The sequence below is a fragment of the Coturnix japonica genome, chromosome 1 (genome assembly GCF_001577835.2).
Source record: "Coturnix japonica isolate 7356 chromosome 1, Coturnix japonica 2.1, whole genome shotgun sequence".
Taxonomy (NCBI): domain Eukaryota; kingdom Metazoa; phylum Chordata; class Aves; order Galliformes; family Phasianidae; genus Coturnix; species Coturnix japonica.
In genome coordinates, this window is record NC_029516.1 from 152383273 (window position 1) to 152402070 (window position 18798).

General features: G+C 39.8%; 1 protein-coding gene across 1 annotated transcript; it reads left to right on the forward strand.

Annotated features, from left to right (window-relative positions):
* The first annotated feature begins 14 nt into the window (after nt 1-14).
* Nucleotides 15-17221, forward strand: VPS36 (vacuolar protein sorting 36 homolog). Its single transcript, XM_015851879.2, has 14 exons — nt 15-217; nt 988-1056; nt 2906-2976; nt 4114-4228; nt 5346-5435; nt 6441-6527; nt 9760-9792; nt 9902-9979; nt 10340-10474; nt 11298-11363; nt 12236-12300; nt 12756-12840; nt 14906-14982; nt 15068-17221. The coding sequence occupies exons 1-14, from the start codon at nt 122-124 to the stop codon at nt 15159-15161; spliced, it is 1161 nt and encodes a 386-aa protein (XP_015707365.1). The 5' UTR covers nt 15-121; the 3' UTR covers nt 15162-17221.
* The last annotated feature ends 1577 nt before the right edge of the window (nt 17222-18798 follow it).

Below are 18798 nucleotides of genomic sequence, written 5' to 3' on the forward strand. Positions count from 1 at the left end.
CGCCGCGCCGCCGTGGTTGGAGCGGTTGGGGCAGGGCCCTGCTCGCCCGGTGCCTGCCGGACGAGAGCGGTGGCTGCGGCCTGGTGTCTGCTGGGGAAGGGAGAGTTCCGCCCGGACCGCCATGGATCGGTTCTCCTGGACCAGCGGGCTGCTGGAGCTGGGAGAGACGCTGGTGCTCCAGCAGCGCGGTGTGCGCCTCTACGACGGGGAGGAGAAGGTGACGGGAGCGGCTGGCGGCGCGGCCAGGCCCGGAGTGCGGGAGGGAGAGCTGGGGAACGGGGGGTGATGCTGTGGGTTCCGGGCCGAGGGGGGGACGGGCAGGCGGTGCTGCGAGGTGTGACAGGGCTTGGCTTTAAGGATCACAGAACCATTAAGGTTGGAAGAGTTGTAAGGTCGCCTGCTCAATCAACAGCCCATCCCTAATGCAACTGCTGACCGCGTCCCTCAGTGCCACATCCACCTCCAGGGCTGCTGGCTCCGCCTCCTCAGTTCGCAGCCTGTGCTGAGGCTCTTGGTTTCCCTGTTTATCTCCATCAGAATGGCTGCATACCCTTGTAAGAAGATATAAAAGCTTCCTTCGAGTCCTACAAGTAGGAAACAATTTGCTAACACAGATTTTCCTCAATCCTTATTGCTTAGTAATCAGTGAAATATTTCTTAAACAGTAAAAACAGATAGAAGGAACGCTTCTCTTTGGTAGGCCTGAAGTCTTCTGTCTGCATCACCTTCTCAATAGGTTGCTTTGTGTCTCTGTAGAACTTGTACTTTTTATTAGTCAGCAAATGAAACTCAAACTATTGGCTTGTTGTATCTTATTCCAACCCCGTGCTCACGTGTGATGTTTCCAAGCTGAGTACTGTGGTGATGGGTTCACGGTTTGATTTGATGATCTTGGTTGTTTTTTTTTTAACCTTAGTGATTTTATGTTTTATTTATGCGACCGAGTGGTTACATTTGTTGCTTATCTCTTTTATTTTTCCTGCTTAGGTGAGATTTGATAGTGGAGTTCTACTGCTGAGCACACACAGATTGATATGGAGGGATCAGAAGAATCATGTAAGTCCCACTTTTGGCTCTTGCATGTCACTCAGTTGTAAATTTCACATCAAGCAACATGGAGTTTGAAAATGAAAAAGAAATCATGGAATCCTTAGAGATGGAAAAGACCTTTAAAGCTCATCTAGTCCAACTCACCTGCAATGAACAGAGACATCCACGGCTTAGTCATGTTGCCTAGAGCCTGGTACAGCCCTGTCTTGTGAGTCTACAGAATCAGGGCATCCACCATATCTCTAGGTGACCTGTTCCAGTGCCTCACCACCACAGCTTTGCCTGTGTTTGTTTTGTCCCACACATGTAGCCCATGTTTTGTTTCACAGAAATCAGGCTCAAAGAAGATTATGTTCAAGGAATATTCTTTCACCTGATTCTGCTTATATATGTATGCCATAGAATAGCCTGGGTTGGAGGGGACTTCAATCATCAAGTTCCAAACCCTCTGCCATAAGCAGGGTTGCCATATATAACTTACATGCAACTTACACACATATATATGTGTATATATATATATATATATGTTATAAATATGTATATATACTTTTCTGTAGGGATTGTTCAGGAACAGCAGAACTATTTTTAGTTGAAGCTTTTAAAATGCTTTATCCAGAGAGCCTGTCCCAGCTGGGGGTTACTGTTAAGTCAGGGGCTGATTGTCTAAATCACAGGCCATTCTGTAATTATAATTATCTTTTATTTCTTTTGGCACAGACAAAGTGAGATAATTTACCTGTGTTGAACTGTCTCTGTAATTCACCCCCCTGACTTCTTCATCAGCATCTTCCTGTAAGGCAATATGCATTAAGGCAATATGCATTGCTTCTTATCTTCTCAGTCAGGCTTTCAGTTTGCCTGGAGTAACACTATATGACAGCTTCAGCAAGTCTAACAACTGTTCAGATCCCCTTTTTTCTCCTCAACAAACAGATGGCCTTTGTTTCTTCTCCCCATGCAACCTAAACCACAAGGTTCCTTGTACTCTCCAAAGATCACAGAATTTGCTAAAAAACAGATAAATCACAGTATCATGCATAATTTCAACACTCAGTAGTAGAACAGTATATCCAAATGAACACGTTGCCCTCATATCCTCACAGAACTTTTAATTCGTTGCTCTTTTGGTATCACTTTCTCTTGCTTCTCTCACCAGCAAGGCGTGAAGTCCTTGTACTTAGGGTAAATTCATAGCTTTCTAACTGTGAACTAAATTAATGGATTGTTTTAAAATCTAGATATTATGTATAATCTTATACAATTATATGAAATTTGACTCTCTTGTTTTCCATACCTTTGTTTCTTAATAGTATTTTTTTTTCCTACATTTATGTTGGCATTTTACAAATACAATTCTCCTGTACATTGGCTGTAAAATCTGGAGTAAGAGAAGAATCAGAATAGTCTAAAACAGGAAGTAAAAGCCATGATTTTTTTTTCCCCTGTGAGAGATTTACTCATTAGTAGGGGTTCATGCATGAATACTTACAAGCTCCAGTTTAATGTGTATTTAATCATTCCATGCAAAGAACAGTTTTGTTAACGGGAGGACCTCGAAACAGTATTCATTGTAACCTGGTGTTGGGGACACCTTTGTGGCTGATGGAAGAGAAAGCTTCAAAGAGGGACTGTAAGGTCTCCTGCATTCTGAGTAACCACTGATCACCAAACTATGGTGTGAAAGAGGGTGTTCAGCACTGAGGGTGTTAACACTGTATTTCATCCGAAGTGCCACTGACAGCACTTGTAGAAATCTGTACTGTTTATGAAATGGGGAAAGAAAAGGAATTGTTTAAGGGAATGAATAGTCAGGATATGGCTTTAATTTCTTTCATGTTTCCATTGATAATCCCAGGAATGCTGCATTTCTATACCTCTGTCTCAAGTCGTCTTTATTGAAGAGCAAGCAGCTGGGATAGGAAAAAGGTAAGGTGATTAAAAAGCTTTTCACGCAGGTAGATAGTGATAGGACAAGGGAGAATGGCTTTAAGCTAAAAGAGGGGAGGTTTAGCTTATATGTTGGGAGGAAACTTGTCATTGAGAGAGCAGTGAGGCCCTGGCACAGCTGCCCAGAGAAGCTGCGGGTGCCCCATCCCTTGAGGCACTCAAGGCCAGGTTGGATGAGACCCTGGGCAGCCTGAGCTGCTGCTGGCACTGCCCATGGCAGGGGTTGGAACTGGATGGGCTTTGAGGTCCCTTCCAACCCAAACTATTCCATGATTTTATTATGATCCTATGATAAACATTTTGGTTTTCTCACACTGATAGTTATTGCACATGGGTCATGTGATAAATCCAAGATTACTTGACCATCCGTGTTAGGTTCAGTTTGTAACCCATGTTTCCACATTGACAGTCATAGAGCCCAGCATTTCTGAAGGCCAAGTGCAGAAGCAAGTCATGGCAAAGTGGTGTTTGATGCAAATGGTTGAATTATCTTTTAAGCACCAAAATATGTGTTACAGCTTGCTGATTTCATTGATTAGTCATCAGTACCACAGTACTGTTGCTGAATCTAAATTGGAAAGCTAATTTTTGTCAGATGAGATCAGGTAGTTCCCTTACACTGAAGAAGGCAAATAAAGAACTATGAAAGAAAACCTATTTGTGAAATGAACTGGGGATGGCAGACTTGCTCCCCATGCTGTGATAGTGACCTAGTATATTCCTAAAATAATGCTATCTCAAGGTTTGTTTTGGTGGTGAGTGTCATTTGAGGCTGTTATTTCCATGCGCGTTACCTTTGAATGTTGATTTTGGACTAACTCAGGTACAGTGCTTGCAAGTGACACATACAAGCAGACAGATTAAACAGAATATTGAGATCTTCTGTTTTCCTGTGACAGAGTTAGTGTGTTTGGACAGCAATCATGGCAAGTCAAAAGCCAAATCAAATGTACCGCTTGACAATTAGTTTTATTTGATGTACTTTAGTTCTTACATGAGATTACACTAGTGCAGATTTTGAATAGACAGATAACTTTGATTATAGGAAGAGGGTTTGGTTTTCTTTTTAGTTAATAAAAAAAGCTGTATTTTCTCTCTGCTTTCACTTTTCCTTAGTGCCAAAATAGTAGCTCATCTTCATCCTGCTCCTCCAAACAAAGAGCCTGGCCCATTCCAAAACAGCAAATACTCCTACATAAAACTTTCTTTCAAAGAGCATGGACAAATTGAGGTAAGTTTTGTACCACGCGATCCCAGTACATCAGAGCTTTGGACATTCCTTTCTCCTCTTGCTGTGATAGTGATAATTTTCCACGATCTTTCTGTGTTGACTTTTGAGGTGGAGCTTTTTCAGTACATCCTTTTTTAAAGCAAACACTGCGAGCATTCAGGGTTCTGTGCTTTGATTAAATAGAGTCCCAAAAATGTCTCCTCTTTTTGGTAGACTCAGTAATACCATATTCTTTGTGTATTATTTTTTAAGTGGAACAAATCATTTTCCAGAAATGATGACCTTGCAATCTATTACTGTTAATAGAGTAAAAGGGGTTTCTTTGTACCTCTCCACTGAATCAAGCAGCTTAATCCTAATCAGTTCTCTCATTGCTTTAGAGCTTTGTTTCGTTGTGTTTTATAAATCTTCATTCTTTTTCTTTCTTTTCTTTTGCTTTACCAACTTCTGATCTCAAAATGCAATAGATGCTAAAAAGTGGGGGAAAAAAAGGAATTGTCCCATGTAAAGAAATGTCACAGTATAAAATCCCCATGTGGAGAGCCAGGCAACTTTAACTCTGAGAAACAGAAGAAAGCCAGGCCATTTCACTGCAGAAAATCAGATTTTCATCTTGAATTAGAGGTGTCTTTATAAGATGTCTGTGTGTCTTCTGTATATCTCACATGTATATGTTTCATCAGGCTCACTTGCATTTCTTTGTGAGCAGGTTGCTTAAAATTAGCTAATCAATTAATGCCACCTTCTGTTATTAGCTTTAAACAAGTCTTCATGGTTGTCTCTATACTATTCAATTATCAGGTTGTTAATGATTATATTGATCAGCTTTCCTTCCTTTTAAAAGCAGGCGTTTGAGCAAACCTTGCCATTATTAATTCCGATGTGCTTTGGAACATTTTAATTGTCTCAAAAAGTATTTTACAGTGGAACTAGTCGTGTAGTTTGACTAGTAGTTCCTTCTCTACCATTTTGGAGATTGGAAAAGAGTGTTGTGCTGTGAATGTGTAGTTATCACCATGCTTCTTCTTATAGTGATTTGTTGGCCAAGAAGCTAAGATAACCAGACATACTCTGCATATCTTATGAAACATCTGTTGTCACTCCTATATGTTTGCAGTTTTTTAGGCGATTCTCAGAAGAAATTACACAAAGGAGATGGGAGAACATGCCTTCTGGACAGACCATTCAGGTTAACAAGGATCCACAGGTAGGAGCAGCGTTTCTGGCATTCTTGTGTGTGTCTCATATTGCTTTGTTTAGTTTGAATTCAGAACCTTCATGTAATTTTGTTTCCATGAATGCTGTTTCTATATACTGCATCTGCCTCTGGCCTATCTTCCTTGAGTGTGCCCTGCCTTGAGCTCAGTTCTGTAATAACACGTTAGAATCATAGAATCAACAAGGTTGGAAAAGACCTAAAGATCATCCAGTCCAACCGTTCACCTATTACTAATAGCTGCCACTAAACCATGTCCCTCAACACAACATCAGTCTTTCCTTGAACACCCCCAGGGTCGGTGACTCCACCACCTCCCTCCTTTCATTCAGCATGAAAGACTTGATAAAGCTAGAAGGTTTTTGGCGATCTCTTTTCTGTTTTTTGTGGCCAGAAGTCAGATATGTAACGCATAAATTTTCTATGTTTGGGAACTGTATGGGTCTGATTTATATTTATATTCTAATTGGGCAGTTGTTCTGGGGGATATCTGTGTCAGTTTGATTCTCTTTTTTATCTGTCTGCATACTTCTAGATTAAAAACTCTGATAAATGTGTGTATATTGCAACTGTGTATGAATATATTGTACAGATGAATATGTAGAACACAGGTTTCTTGAGGTAATTGTGTTTGGAAGCATTCATATATTTGCATTGCTCTGTATTGTAGATGTTCACATGAACTCAGGAGGCTTTAATTGGGATAAAGTGGAACATTCAGTCTAAACCAGACTATTGAGCATATTCATGTTAATAGCTTTAATATAATAACTGTTATCTGCCTATCTGACAGCAGCTTTATACTCGCTTTATACATGTTTATTTTTTGACACTGATTTTAAAAATACTGTAAAGAAATATATGAATCATTGTATGTATATTATTGGCTATTTGGAGGAACTCTTTCTGTGTTCTGACACAAGCTTTTTCATGTTGAGGTGGATGAGAAAACTGAGCATTTCCTATTTTGATTCCTTGCTTTATTTTCTTTTCCAGGCAGGAAGAATAAGGGCTGTAGGAATTGTGGGGATCGAAAGGAAACTAGAGGCAAAAAGAAAAGAGACTGACAAAAACATTTCCGAGGTAAATACTACTGAAGTTTCAAGGTCAACCATCTGTAGGAGCTATTTTTGTTCATTCACACTTTCTTTTAGGGGCAGCTGAGATTGTTTATTGCTTTTGTTGAGGCATCTGAATTGATTAAGAGTGTAGATTTTACAATTATTTGTTTTCTTTAACTGCCTTTTCAATATTTGTAAGGGTACTTCACATACACAGTTCCTTTCACGAAGGCTGTTCTTCAGAACTGCTGCTGTGTGTTTATAAGATTTATTTTGATGGAATTACAAGTCTGAGTTCACTCTCTTTTCATCAAGAGAAGCAGAATCATAGAATCACAGAATGACCGGGGTTGGAAGGGATCTCAAGGATCGTGTAGTTCCAACCCCCCTGCCTGGCAGGGCCACCAAACATACACATTTACTAGATCAGGCTGCCCAGGGCCTCAAAAGTATCCACAACCTCCCTGGGCAGCCTGTTCCATGCAGAGACTTCTACAGAAAGAGAGCACTACAAGTGTAATTTTCCTCTTTGTTTAGCTAATTTTGGTTTCAGTAGAAAATCTAATATGTATTTAGAGAAATATGCTGATCTAGGTGCATGTAATTGTGGTGCAGTTATGTTTTCATCACATGAATGCTCAGTTTTTATATGTTAGATTTATGATTACAGCGCCATAATTATCTAGGCTTCAGCAAGTTACGGGTATCTGTGCAAGGTGTGTTGGCAGGATGGATACTGTCCTTTATCCCAGAAACAGTGCAGTAGTTGACCTGCAAATGTCAATGCTGATGGACAGCAGAAGCAATTTGTTTCTTCACTGAAGGCTGTTCAGATGTATTGGGAGTAATATCCTCTAAAAAGATCTGGTTCTGTCAGGTAATAGAGAGTGATACACAGATTCACAGAATCACAGAATAGCCCATGTTGGAAGGGACCTCAAGGATCTTGAATCTCCAACCCCCTCACCACAGGCAGGGCCACCAACCTCCCCCTTTAATGCTGCCCAGGGCCCCATCCAACCTGGCCTTGAGCACCTCCAGGGATGGGGCATCCACAGCCTCTGTGGGCAGAATGATGTGGGACTACTCATAAACCATCTACAACAGATTGATTAAAATGGCAAAGCGTTACAGGATTCATTGTGCCCCAATAAAAAGCATGCTGCATATTCTGATGCATAGTTACATAGTAGCTTGTGGGCAGCATGCTGTTGCAGATACTGCTACAATGTTTTTTTATGAAGAACATAGTGAATGAAATTCTATGCGTAGTTCAAAAGGCTTTGTGGTTATATGTGTGTGTGTAGTTCAAAAGGTATTGTCTGATTATTTTTTCCGTTTGTAGCTTTTTCAGAGAGCAATCGAAATCCATTTGTAAGTGTTGCATGAACGGAGGCAAATCATGACTTGTGAAATCCTGCCTTCCTCCAGCTTTAAATGTTATAGATGACTTAATTTAAAAAATGGTGCCCTGGCTTCCAGAAAAAGGCTTCCTGCGTCTGCTGTTCGCTGCTGATAAGGATCCAGTTCTTTAGCCTTTTGTTTATCTGAGGAAGTTCCTGTTAGGTGTGTGCACATTCCCCTTTGTTTCCAGGCCTGCCCTCTGTGAGTCAGGCAGAGGAGGAGTTACACACAACATAATGTTTATTGAGCTAAAGCGAGGGTTCTTTTGGTGAACAGTGGTTTCATGCAGGTTTTATTGATGAGAAATAAGCTGGGAAGAGCCTTGTCAGAAAATTTTGTTGATGTCATACAAGTACAGTAGAAGAACTTAAATTATACCAAAGACTGAGAATTTTATTGTAAACAATCGAATTTGGCAGATTAGGAAACAAGAATCAGCATGGAACCATAGAATGGCCTGGGCTGAAAAGGACCACAATGATCACCCAGTTTCAACCCCCTGCTATGTGCAGGGTCACCAACCACCAGCCCAGGCTGCCCAGAGCCACATCCAGCCTGGCCTTGAATGCCTCCAGGGATGGGGCATCCACAGCCTCCTTGGGCAACATGTTCCTGTGCATCACCACCCTCTGTGTGAAAAACTTCCTTCTAATATCTAACCTAAACCTCCCCTGTCTCAGTTTAAAACCATTCCCCCTTTTTTTAGTATGCTTAGTTTTTCTTAGGTTTGGTTTTGTTTTTTGTATGAAGTGCACATCCTTGCTAAGGTAGCTCAAGAAAAAATGTGAAAGTATTCCCTACCAAATTTATTTCTTTTAAATATATATTTACTAACATTTTGTTTCCTTGTGGTCAAAATAAATATATCTTTTTATTTAGGCCTGAAAATGCAGAATTATTGTACTTGAGACCATAGCAGTTTACTAAGCTTAATAGACTTCATATAATCATGGTTCCTGTGTTGTATGTCCAGTTTATTGCATACTTCTGTGACAGCAGTAAAGCTCCTCAGACTAGAGAAAAATAAGCATTTACCTGCTTTAGCGTATATTATGCTTTTTAGGTCCAACAGCTAGAGTTTTCAGAAGATTTTAATCAATTTTTTACATCTCAATTCATATAGATCTGATCGTTTGTCTCATGAATATTATTACATTCTTTTTTTTAACTGTTTTGTGTTAATTATGGGAGCATCACTATTCTGTTGTGTGAGATGCTGAAGTGAAAAGATACTGACACACGGTGTCTCTGCTTAAGCATAATAATCAAAGTCTGTATCATCTTCCTTGCTCATTTTTAAGTAACTACAGTCTTTCTTACTAACTTAGAAGCATCCACTCAATAAAGTAAAACTGCGTTGTCAGGAAGAATGTTTTGTAGCATTACAGCTGGCTTGCTGCTGTCCAGAAGCAATAGATCTTCTTGAGTGAGCGTTAACTCATTTGGTTGAAGAAAACCAGCTCTTACCACCAAGAAATGTTCCCCCAACATTCAGGAGACCATATTTAACTTGGTCTGTTTAATCTTTCCTGTGTCTTAGCCTCTCAATGTTCTTTCCCATTGTATGGACTTCAGAGACCATATTGAACTAGTATTCATGCTAAAAAAAGTGCACAATTGTGTGATTCTTCCTTCATTCCTTGTTGTTTATGGATTGCATGGCTTTTCTTTGTATACGTGTATGGAACAATTCTCATAAAGCAGTCAGTGGTCTGTAATATATCACATTATAACTTAGTAATGTAAAGGAGTACAATTAGCTTGAATAGGTATGCTGAGGTATCACATTGTCTCTGTGAAGTTGAATGCTGTAATTGTACTGATCTGAAATGTCTTGTTTATCTTTTCAGGCTTTTGAGGACCTAAGTAAGCTAATGGAGAAGGTATGGCACGTGTCACTTGTCCAAGTAGATTTATGCTTGTTTTCTCAGTTTTAAACAAGTTTTCCCTGATGACCTGCAAACTGATTTATCTGTGGGCCTTTCTTGGTAGGCGAAGGAAATGGTGGAGTTATCCAAGTCGATTGCTAATAAGATTAAAGAAAAGCAAGGTGACATCACGGAGGATGAGGTAAATGAATTTTGTTTTTAGAAGCAACAGAAATGTCCCCATGTAAAGCACAAGCCATCCTTTTAATAAAACATGTTCTTTAAAGAATACTTTGTGTGTTTAGTTAAAGAGACTTAAGAGTTTGGTGTTAACTTTTATTTTGGCCCTTTCTTAAAAGCATTGATTTTACTGCCTTTGTGTGGTGGATGATGAGAGTTTTCTGTTTTGTGTTAGTCTGCCATTCACTTTGCTAGTCATTGACTTTATTGGTAGTAAGTTCTTTGGATTAATTCACCAAAACTGTCTTGTAGTAGTAAAATGAAAGTCCTTTAAAAGAGTAATTCAGCAGCTGATACGCATTTAATTTCTTTATTTGTTTAGACTATTAGGTTCAAATCATATCTGCTGAGTATGGGCATAGCCAATCCAGTTACTAGGGAAACACATGGATCTGGGACTCATTACCACATGCAGCTGGCAAAGCAACTGGCTGGAATGCTGCAGACACCATTAGAGGTAACGTACCTAATTCTGCCATGGGGTTTTCTTTGTGGTGCTGAGTTTTGATTAAAGTGTGTTACTGTGCCTCTTTGTAAAGCTCCTAAAGGAGCAGCACAGCCCCTTATTCACTGCTTACATAAGTCTCTCCAAGAAAGAAAATGTAAATGTGAAGCGTAAGAATATTTTTTGGAGAAATGGTTTCTCAGCTTCTGATTCTTGAGTTATTGGTGATATTCGGTAGATCAAATTAGCAGCCATTCTGCTATTTGAAGAGCTCTGTATTCATTCCTTTGCCACAGAATACTACTTTTTTGTTTAGATAGAAAAACAGTACAAGCTTTGGATATATAAGTATGTTTTCATTAAACTGTTTAAGTATTACGTACTTATTCTCCATCACATAATATCTCATATTTTAATTTATCTGAAGCTCTTAGAGAGTTCTGGATTCTTGCCAGAATTCTATACTCACATTTGAAACTTCAGCATCTGTGTATCTCCTAAGAAGTGTATGGAATGTTTTGTTTAAGAAATGTGCCACCTACTGTGATCAGACATGCTGCCTGGAAAATGAAAATGTATTGATAGACTTAATATATCTAAATTTCTTCTTCCTGTCACTTTAAAATATAACTAGGTCTCAATCGTTGGGTATGGTATTAATGTTTTACAAATTCTAAATACCTCTAGAAATAGTGGTGGTATTGACAGGGTAGCTTTTTCATTAAAGGCCATGATTAGCTTCTCTGCTTTAGCTGTTCAAAAAGTCAAATGCAAATTAAGATACTGTGTTTACTAGATTAATACTATTTCTCTTACCAGTCTTGTGCTTACACAGGAGAGAGGAGGAATCATGTCACTTACAGAAGTGTACTGTCTGGTAAACCGTGCACGAGGACTAGAGGTGAGAAGTTGGTTTTCCTAGAATCATCATAGAGTCATAGAATGGCCTGGGTTGAAAAGGACCACAATGATCATCCAGTTTCAACTCCCTGCTGTGTGCAGGGTCGCCAACCACCAGACCAGGCTGCCCAAAGCCACATCCAGCCTGGCCTTGAATGCCTGCAGGGATGGGGCATCTACAGCCTCCTTGGGCAACATGTTCCAGTGCGTCACCACCCTCTGAGTGAAAAAACTTCCTCCTAATGTCTAACCTAAACCTCCCCTGTCTCAGTTTAAATCCATTCCCCTTTTTTTTTTTTAGTATGCTTAGTTTTTCTTAGGTTTGGTTTTTTTTTTTTTTTTTTTTTTTTTTTGTTTGAAGTGCACATTCTTGCTAAGGTAGCTCAAGAAAAATGGTGAAAGTATTCCCTACCAATTGCTCACTTTACGTAAGAGTGTGAAGTGAACTCTTTATGAGAATCAGGGATTTTTACCTTTTTCCTTTCTCCTTCTTCCACATAATGATTATATATTCTCTATACTTAATAGTATAGTAATGTATGCTGCTTTACATAGTACCATATAGAGGGAAAAATTCACCTTTATCTGGAAAGAAAACTGAGCCCAGGGAATACTAAAGAATGAGGGTTTTTTTTCCCAAAATGCATCAGTTCTCTGAGTAAACAGGGTAAGAATGAGTATTATAGAAACAAACAAAGCAGTAAGGGAACAGGAAGGAGTATACAATAGATGGGACAATATGAAGGGGGAAAAAAAGAACAAAATTAAGTAGCCTGGTGTATATTCTATCTGTCACTGTAGCAACTGTTTCTTTTGGTGCTATGCTGATACTGGAAATGCATGCTGTAAATAAATGTGTTTTACTATTCCTAGTTGCTCTCGCCAGAAGATTTAGTAAATGCTTGTAAGATGCTGGAGCCGCTGAAATTACCACTACGGTAAGAGATGTACGGCAGATGTATTTATACAACATGGTACTCAGAAGTCACAGTCAGTGCTTAGCTGACTATTTTATATAGTTAGTATTTTATATGTGGAACTTCTGTTTTAAACAAAATTATCCAGGTGCTGCTGTATGCACCAACATCCACGCTACGTTTAAATATGAGTTGTAACCACGCTTTACTTTGTCTGCTAGGAATACTATATTCTTCTCAATTCCAACCTTATTTTTTTCCCATATTGGGAAAATGGCTTATCTAAGCCCAAGCATGCGCTCTGTGTTTTCCAATCTCTTTGTATTTCTAAGATGCTTTTAATTTGCAGTTCATTTTACAGTCTTTCCTTTTTTCATTTTGTACTGCGGTTGTCATTGTGGATGTGTCAGCAGCGTGGCTATCAGTGATGTGTGGGGGGTTTTTGGTTACTTTGACCCTCTCTCTTCTGATTTCAGGCTTCAGATATTTGACAGCGGTGTGATGGTGATTGAGCTCCAGTCTCACAATGAAGAGGAAATGGTTGCTTCTGCTTTAGAGACAGTAAGTGAGCTTCATTTCCTTCAGTGTTCTGATTATGCTGGGGAAATTTAAACACATTAGGTATAAAAATGTGAAGTACAGGATTTCCTTTTGAGGCTTTCAAATACAAAAGGTTCCACTTCTAAAATCTTCTAACAATAATACTTAAATGGCACCTTTCATCTTCAAATTATGATGCAGGCAGTAATCTCGGTCATTGCTTTCTCCATAAGGAATAAAGCATTTTTCCATCTCTTTTCAAAATTCGTTAACCTTTAACCTTCCTCCAAATCTTTGCACCATAGGATGAAATTCATGGCATATATTAAACAGTTTACCAACAGTGGGCTTCAGTCACCATACACAATGTGCGTGAAGGTAGTGAAAATAGTCCTTAAATGTTAGACAGGCACTTGTTTGATTTGTCTTGCTTCATAAACTAGCACTTTGTATTTATAACAGCTGAGTTGGCTGTGAAGAGCACTCACGTGGAAAGCGGTACATAGAGAATTAAACCAGGTTCATTGAGGAAGGAAAGCGTTAGATGAGTTGCTCAGTATGGCAGACGATCCCGATCTGGCTCCCTCTTGACTGTTTAAAGTGCTGTTATCCCATTAAATTGGTGCATTTTCCTGCACGTTTTCTAGTGGGATGTGAATTTGTGTTTTTTCACAACACTGCGTAAAGGCTGATTCGTAGACCCATAGAATGGATCGGGTAACACATCTTCCAATATATCTTCGTCCTTCCTGTTTTTCTTATGTTTACCAAAAAATTACCTAGTTACTTTTTTTTCTAATTTCTATTTTGTTTTCTAATTAATGTGTTACCTTCAGTAAGAGGGCTTATCTCTTTGAAAAGAAAAGCCTTTGCTTAAGAAATGATGTCAACCGTGAAAAGCAACAGATAGTGGATTTATTATTGGGGTGGATTTATTACTGAGGTGCCTTTTTATTTTATTTTCATAAAATGGGGCTTTGATTTCATAGAAGAATATAAGGGAGAGGCTTTGAATAAGGCTAGCCCATAAGGGCAAGGGAACAGATGAGAACTCTGGCCTAAAGCACCCTGTGCTTAATATACACATTGACATGAAACTTCTGAGAAAAAGTGAAAGCAAGTCAGGGTTTCAAACAGGAGAGTGATGTGGATAAGTACTGGAATAGGCTCCCCAGGGAGGTGGTTGAGTTGCTGTCCCTGTTTGTGGTTTGTTTGGATGTGGTGCTCAGGGATGTGATTTAGCAGAGGACTGTTAGAGTTAGGGTACTATGGTTAGGCTGTGGTTGGACTTGATGATCTTCGAGGTCTTTTCCAACCTGGGTAATTCTATGATTCGAATGAGTAGTGAAGGTGGGAATACATGGAAGTTGAAGAGGAAGTCGCTCTTGATGAGAGCAGTGGGAAGGAAAAATAATTGATTACCCATCTGCCATATTCAGTTGTATAACTGACTTCCATTACCTAAATTTAGTCATATAATCTCGAGGTAGGCCTAATTTAATTGGAGTTTCTGCTAAAGGGAAACTACTGCTTAGAGACTGCTGAGGACGATGCAGAGTGAACCCTTTTCCACCTGGTAATGTAGGAAGCAGGAAACGACAACTGCGCCTGGATTTACAAGTTTGCTTGAATCTGAAGAATTGAAAAAATGGGAGAATTTTTGATTCATAGGCTAATACAGCATATGTTAATATGGGAAATTCAATGCAGTAATAAACCTGGGCATGAAATTTTGTATTTCAGATGTCCACCCACCAACCTGTGTGAGAATGTTTCACTTTAGCATGTATCAACTGGCATCACTGGGACAACAGGACTAAAGCTTTGAGCCCAAGACTGAATCTTTTGCTGTGTGAACGTGATCCCACTCATAGGCCACAAAGTAGGGTGGAATAGCAAGGTTTGGGGATTTAATACAGTCAGTGGCAGTATCGTAAATCAACTTAAATTCTCTCCCTTTTTAAAATGCAAATTAGGTTTCTTCACAAGAGATTTGCTACCAGTTCTGTAATTCACAAAGCTAGGCCTGAGCAAGTTGCTACTTTAATGTTCTAGTTTGTTTATTAGTGTGTGTATTTTTTGATAGGTATCTGAAAAGGGCTCTCTCACAGCGGATGAGTTTGCGAAGCTGGTGGGAATGTCTGTTCTCTTAGCCAAAGAAAGGTAAGGAATCAGTATCGTGTTTAATAGTACCTTTGTTATCAGTTTGTCCTCAAGTAAGCAACAAATCCTCTTCTGCTTCCTCTAGGCTGCTTCTTGCTGAAAAGATGGGCCACCTTTGCAGAGACGATTCGGTGGAAGGCTTGAGATTCTACCCAAATCTATTTTTAACACAAAGCTAATGCAGTTTGTGTACATTTGCTATGTAACAGTCGAACGTGAGAGCACAGAGCGGAACCTTTTCAACAATAGACACTGACATTTTTTACTTTGAGTCAACTGCAGCAGTGATGAACATTGCAACGCTTTACAGTTCTCAGGTATTTCAAGTGCTGCATCATCCTGTGTGGAACCAAAAGGAAATAAGAATTGCTAGATCAGAAACGTGTTAATTGTCTTAAGCTGGCTATCTCACATTTCAAGTTCCATCTGATGCGCTTCACATTTCAAGAGGAGTGAGATGAAGATTGCACGCGAGTGAAAAAGGAGAGACTATCCTTACAGCACGCCATGAGAGTCAGCACCCAGAACACAGGTTATTGCATACTCCAATTTCACTTAATTTATGTCTGGAGCAACAAAGCAGACAGATGCATCCGTTGTGATAAGAATAGAGACTGTTGTGTACTGAGGAGTAAGGAATGAAATAGTGCAGAATAACCTTGTCTCAATGAGGGGATGAAGTTTTAAAGAAGATCTTTGATTTCCTTGAGATGGAGAGAACCTGCTGCAGGAGAAATGAACATATGCTATGTGAATCTAGAAAGCCAAGTGTTTATTTAGTCATGTCTTATGCTACTGTTTCAGATAGAACCATTGTTAGTACGGACTTCCTCCCTTCTCTTTCTTTGCCATCTCCCTTCCTGTCTCATTGTGTTGCGTTCGGGTGCACGTTCTCTGTCCTCTCTTTATCCAGCACAGTGTGTAGTAGCCTCCTGGCACTACACCAGACTCAGTTCTTCAACTTTTGTTTGCTTTTCATCTTGTACTTCTAATGAAAGATCAGCAGTTAGCTTCATCAGCCCATTCCCTGTTTTGGAGAGACAGTGCACTTCTTCGTGTCTCATACACCACAATTAACGTGCTTTCAGTATCAGAGAGAAGAAGAAGTCTATCACCCAATGTTTAATAATCACAAAGTGTCTTTTTGTTTGGTATTCCTCACCCAGTTTTCAGACTGGATGCAACTTGGTAACCTCAGCTTTTGTAACTCCAGTGGAGTTGTTACCTTACTTTGAAACGTGTTGTCATGGTAATAGCGATAAGAGGATGTTTATGATCCACGTCACTTCAATGTTCAGCTTTCTAAACGGAATGGTTTCAATAAATTAAAAGAACAAAATCATTCAAGTTATGGAGAAAGACAACATGTATGCAGCTGCATTATAGCTGTGGCAGTGGAATTGACATTAAACAAAGAGAGGTTTTCTAACAGCCTGAAAATATCTTCAGGATTATTTCAGTGTTACCGCAGCTTAGACTTGGTTAAGAACCTGCCAATAATGAGCTCAATGTGGACGTCCTTACTGTAATAATGCTTTTGATTTGCCAGATGCTCATTTAGATCCAGGGAATCGTGTCCTCTTGTCTTTGTCACTCGCAAAGTTTTGTGCAGTGCTTTCTTTACAGCAGTTTTCTTGTGTTTCATGAAGGTGCTGAAAATAATGGATTTGACACAGCTGAAAGAAAATGGTTTCACACTGTTCTTATTCAGTCTAGTATCATCTCTTCAGGAGCCTTACGGCCTGCTGCTTTCCTTCATTTTCCCCACAACCCACAGAAGAGATCTGTGTGAGGCACCTCAGGCAGTGTGCGTCCAAGGGAAGACTGGAAATTGAGAAATAAAGAAGCAGAAAGCTGGTTTGTGACAGCTATTTCTCTTGCTTGGTACTCACGCCTGCCCCAGAGAAACCAGGAGTTTATGGACCCGAACCTCTCCCATAGGGGGTTATATCTTGTGTCAGAAAGCACAGAATCAGAAAGGAAATGCCAAGCGTAAACTCCCAGTCTCCATGACCCCAACACAGAGCATTTAATCATCTTAATCAAATAATAACAATAGGATGTATTTAGAAGGATGATACCTTCTTGAGATTTTCTTTCCTGATATTTTCCTTGACACGTTTTATTTCTGTAGGGAAGAAACCTAGAAGCGAAGTCGTATATGGCTGGTTTGGAATTGAAATACACAAAAGAAAATGACCACTGAAATTAATAACAATTAAAAGACTTTTCTTAAGTAGCCTGTTCTGTGAGTTTCATTTCTTCCATCAGTACAGTAAACGGTTCTGAGTTCTTGTTGCCTGAACCTGTTTCCATTGGTACTAATAGCAAAAAGCCTACTGACAATATTGATGCAGGGTAATAGAAGAGAAGAATATAGGAGCTGCCTTTCTCACTGATCGTACCAATTTAATATAGAAGATGCCTATATGAACCTCATTTTCTTTCATGTTTTGATCATTCCCAGAACGTTTGTATCATGATACGTGAACATTATCTCATTTTGCCAGGGATGCCCAATTATGCAGTCCTTTGAACAGAGGTTTGTAACAGAGCTCAGTTCAAAAAAGGCTTGTTCCTTTATGCGGCAGTCTTAAACGCTGATTAGGTTTTTCATTTGAGAGCACAGCCCTTTCCAGGCCTCTGACAGGAAGAGAAGGCTGCTTGGGAATCTGTACATCCTTTCTGTTTCTCTTTTGCCTTTGTTTTCAGAAACAATTACTTTATATTCAGCCAGTGGAGGCACGGATGTAATCTGAATCACGCTGCTGAAGTGCAGACCTTTCTTCCTAAAATGTATAAACACATGTAGGTATGTATGTGCGCTTAGAAGGGTAGGAAGTATATCTTTAATAATCACTCCTGGTTGTGTGTTGATTTGCTAAACTCGCTGATGCTTAGTTTTTATAACTGAAGTTTTATAGTTTGAGTGAACTGGGCTTGTTTAGCTTGGAGAAGAGAACACTGCAGAGACCTCATTGTGGCCTTCCAATACTTGAAGGGAGCATATAAACATGAGGGGGAATGGCAATGGCTGTTTACAAGGGTGAATAGTGATGGGACAAGGGGGAATGGTCTTAAACTGAGATGGGGAGGTTTAGGTTAGATATTAGGAAGAAGTTTTTCACACAGAGTGTGGTGACGCAGGTTGCCCAAGGAGGCTGTGGATGCCCCATCCCTGGAGGCATTCAAGGCCAGGCTGGATGTGGCTCTGGGCAGCCTGGTCTGGTGGCTGGCGACCCTGCACATAGCAGGGGGTTGAAACTGGATGATCATTGTGGTCCTTCTCAACCCAGGCCATTTTGTGATTCTATGCCCCAACTCTTAAAGCCTGGAACACTTTCATTTGGAACTGGAGAGTTCTCTCAAAATATACTCTGAGAAGGCAGGAATTGGCTGATCAAAAGTTATTTGTGGATTTGATATGAGGTCATTGTTATCTTTGGTAAGAACAGCCTCCCCAGCCTTTGAGCTATAATCACAAATGTAACTATTGTGTTGTTCTTCCTATGCTGGCAATCCTGATTTTATCCTAATTCTCAGTGCTTCAGGCACCCTAATAAAATGTAAGAAAGTCACATTTCAGGGCTTCCTCTGCCAGGAAGATTTGAACTCTCCTTTTATTCTCCCAAGAAAGCTGCAGGTATGCGTGCTCAGGGGATACAACATCCATAGCTGTCAGCAATGTTCACCTTTATTTGTAAGGAAATAATTAAGTACTTTTTGGGTTGGATGCCCCTGTGTCATACCTCCCAGGTAGTTTTCCTAGCCAGCATGCTTGAGAGTCGTTTTTCTATATGATTTAGAATGAAAGTA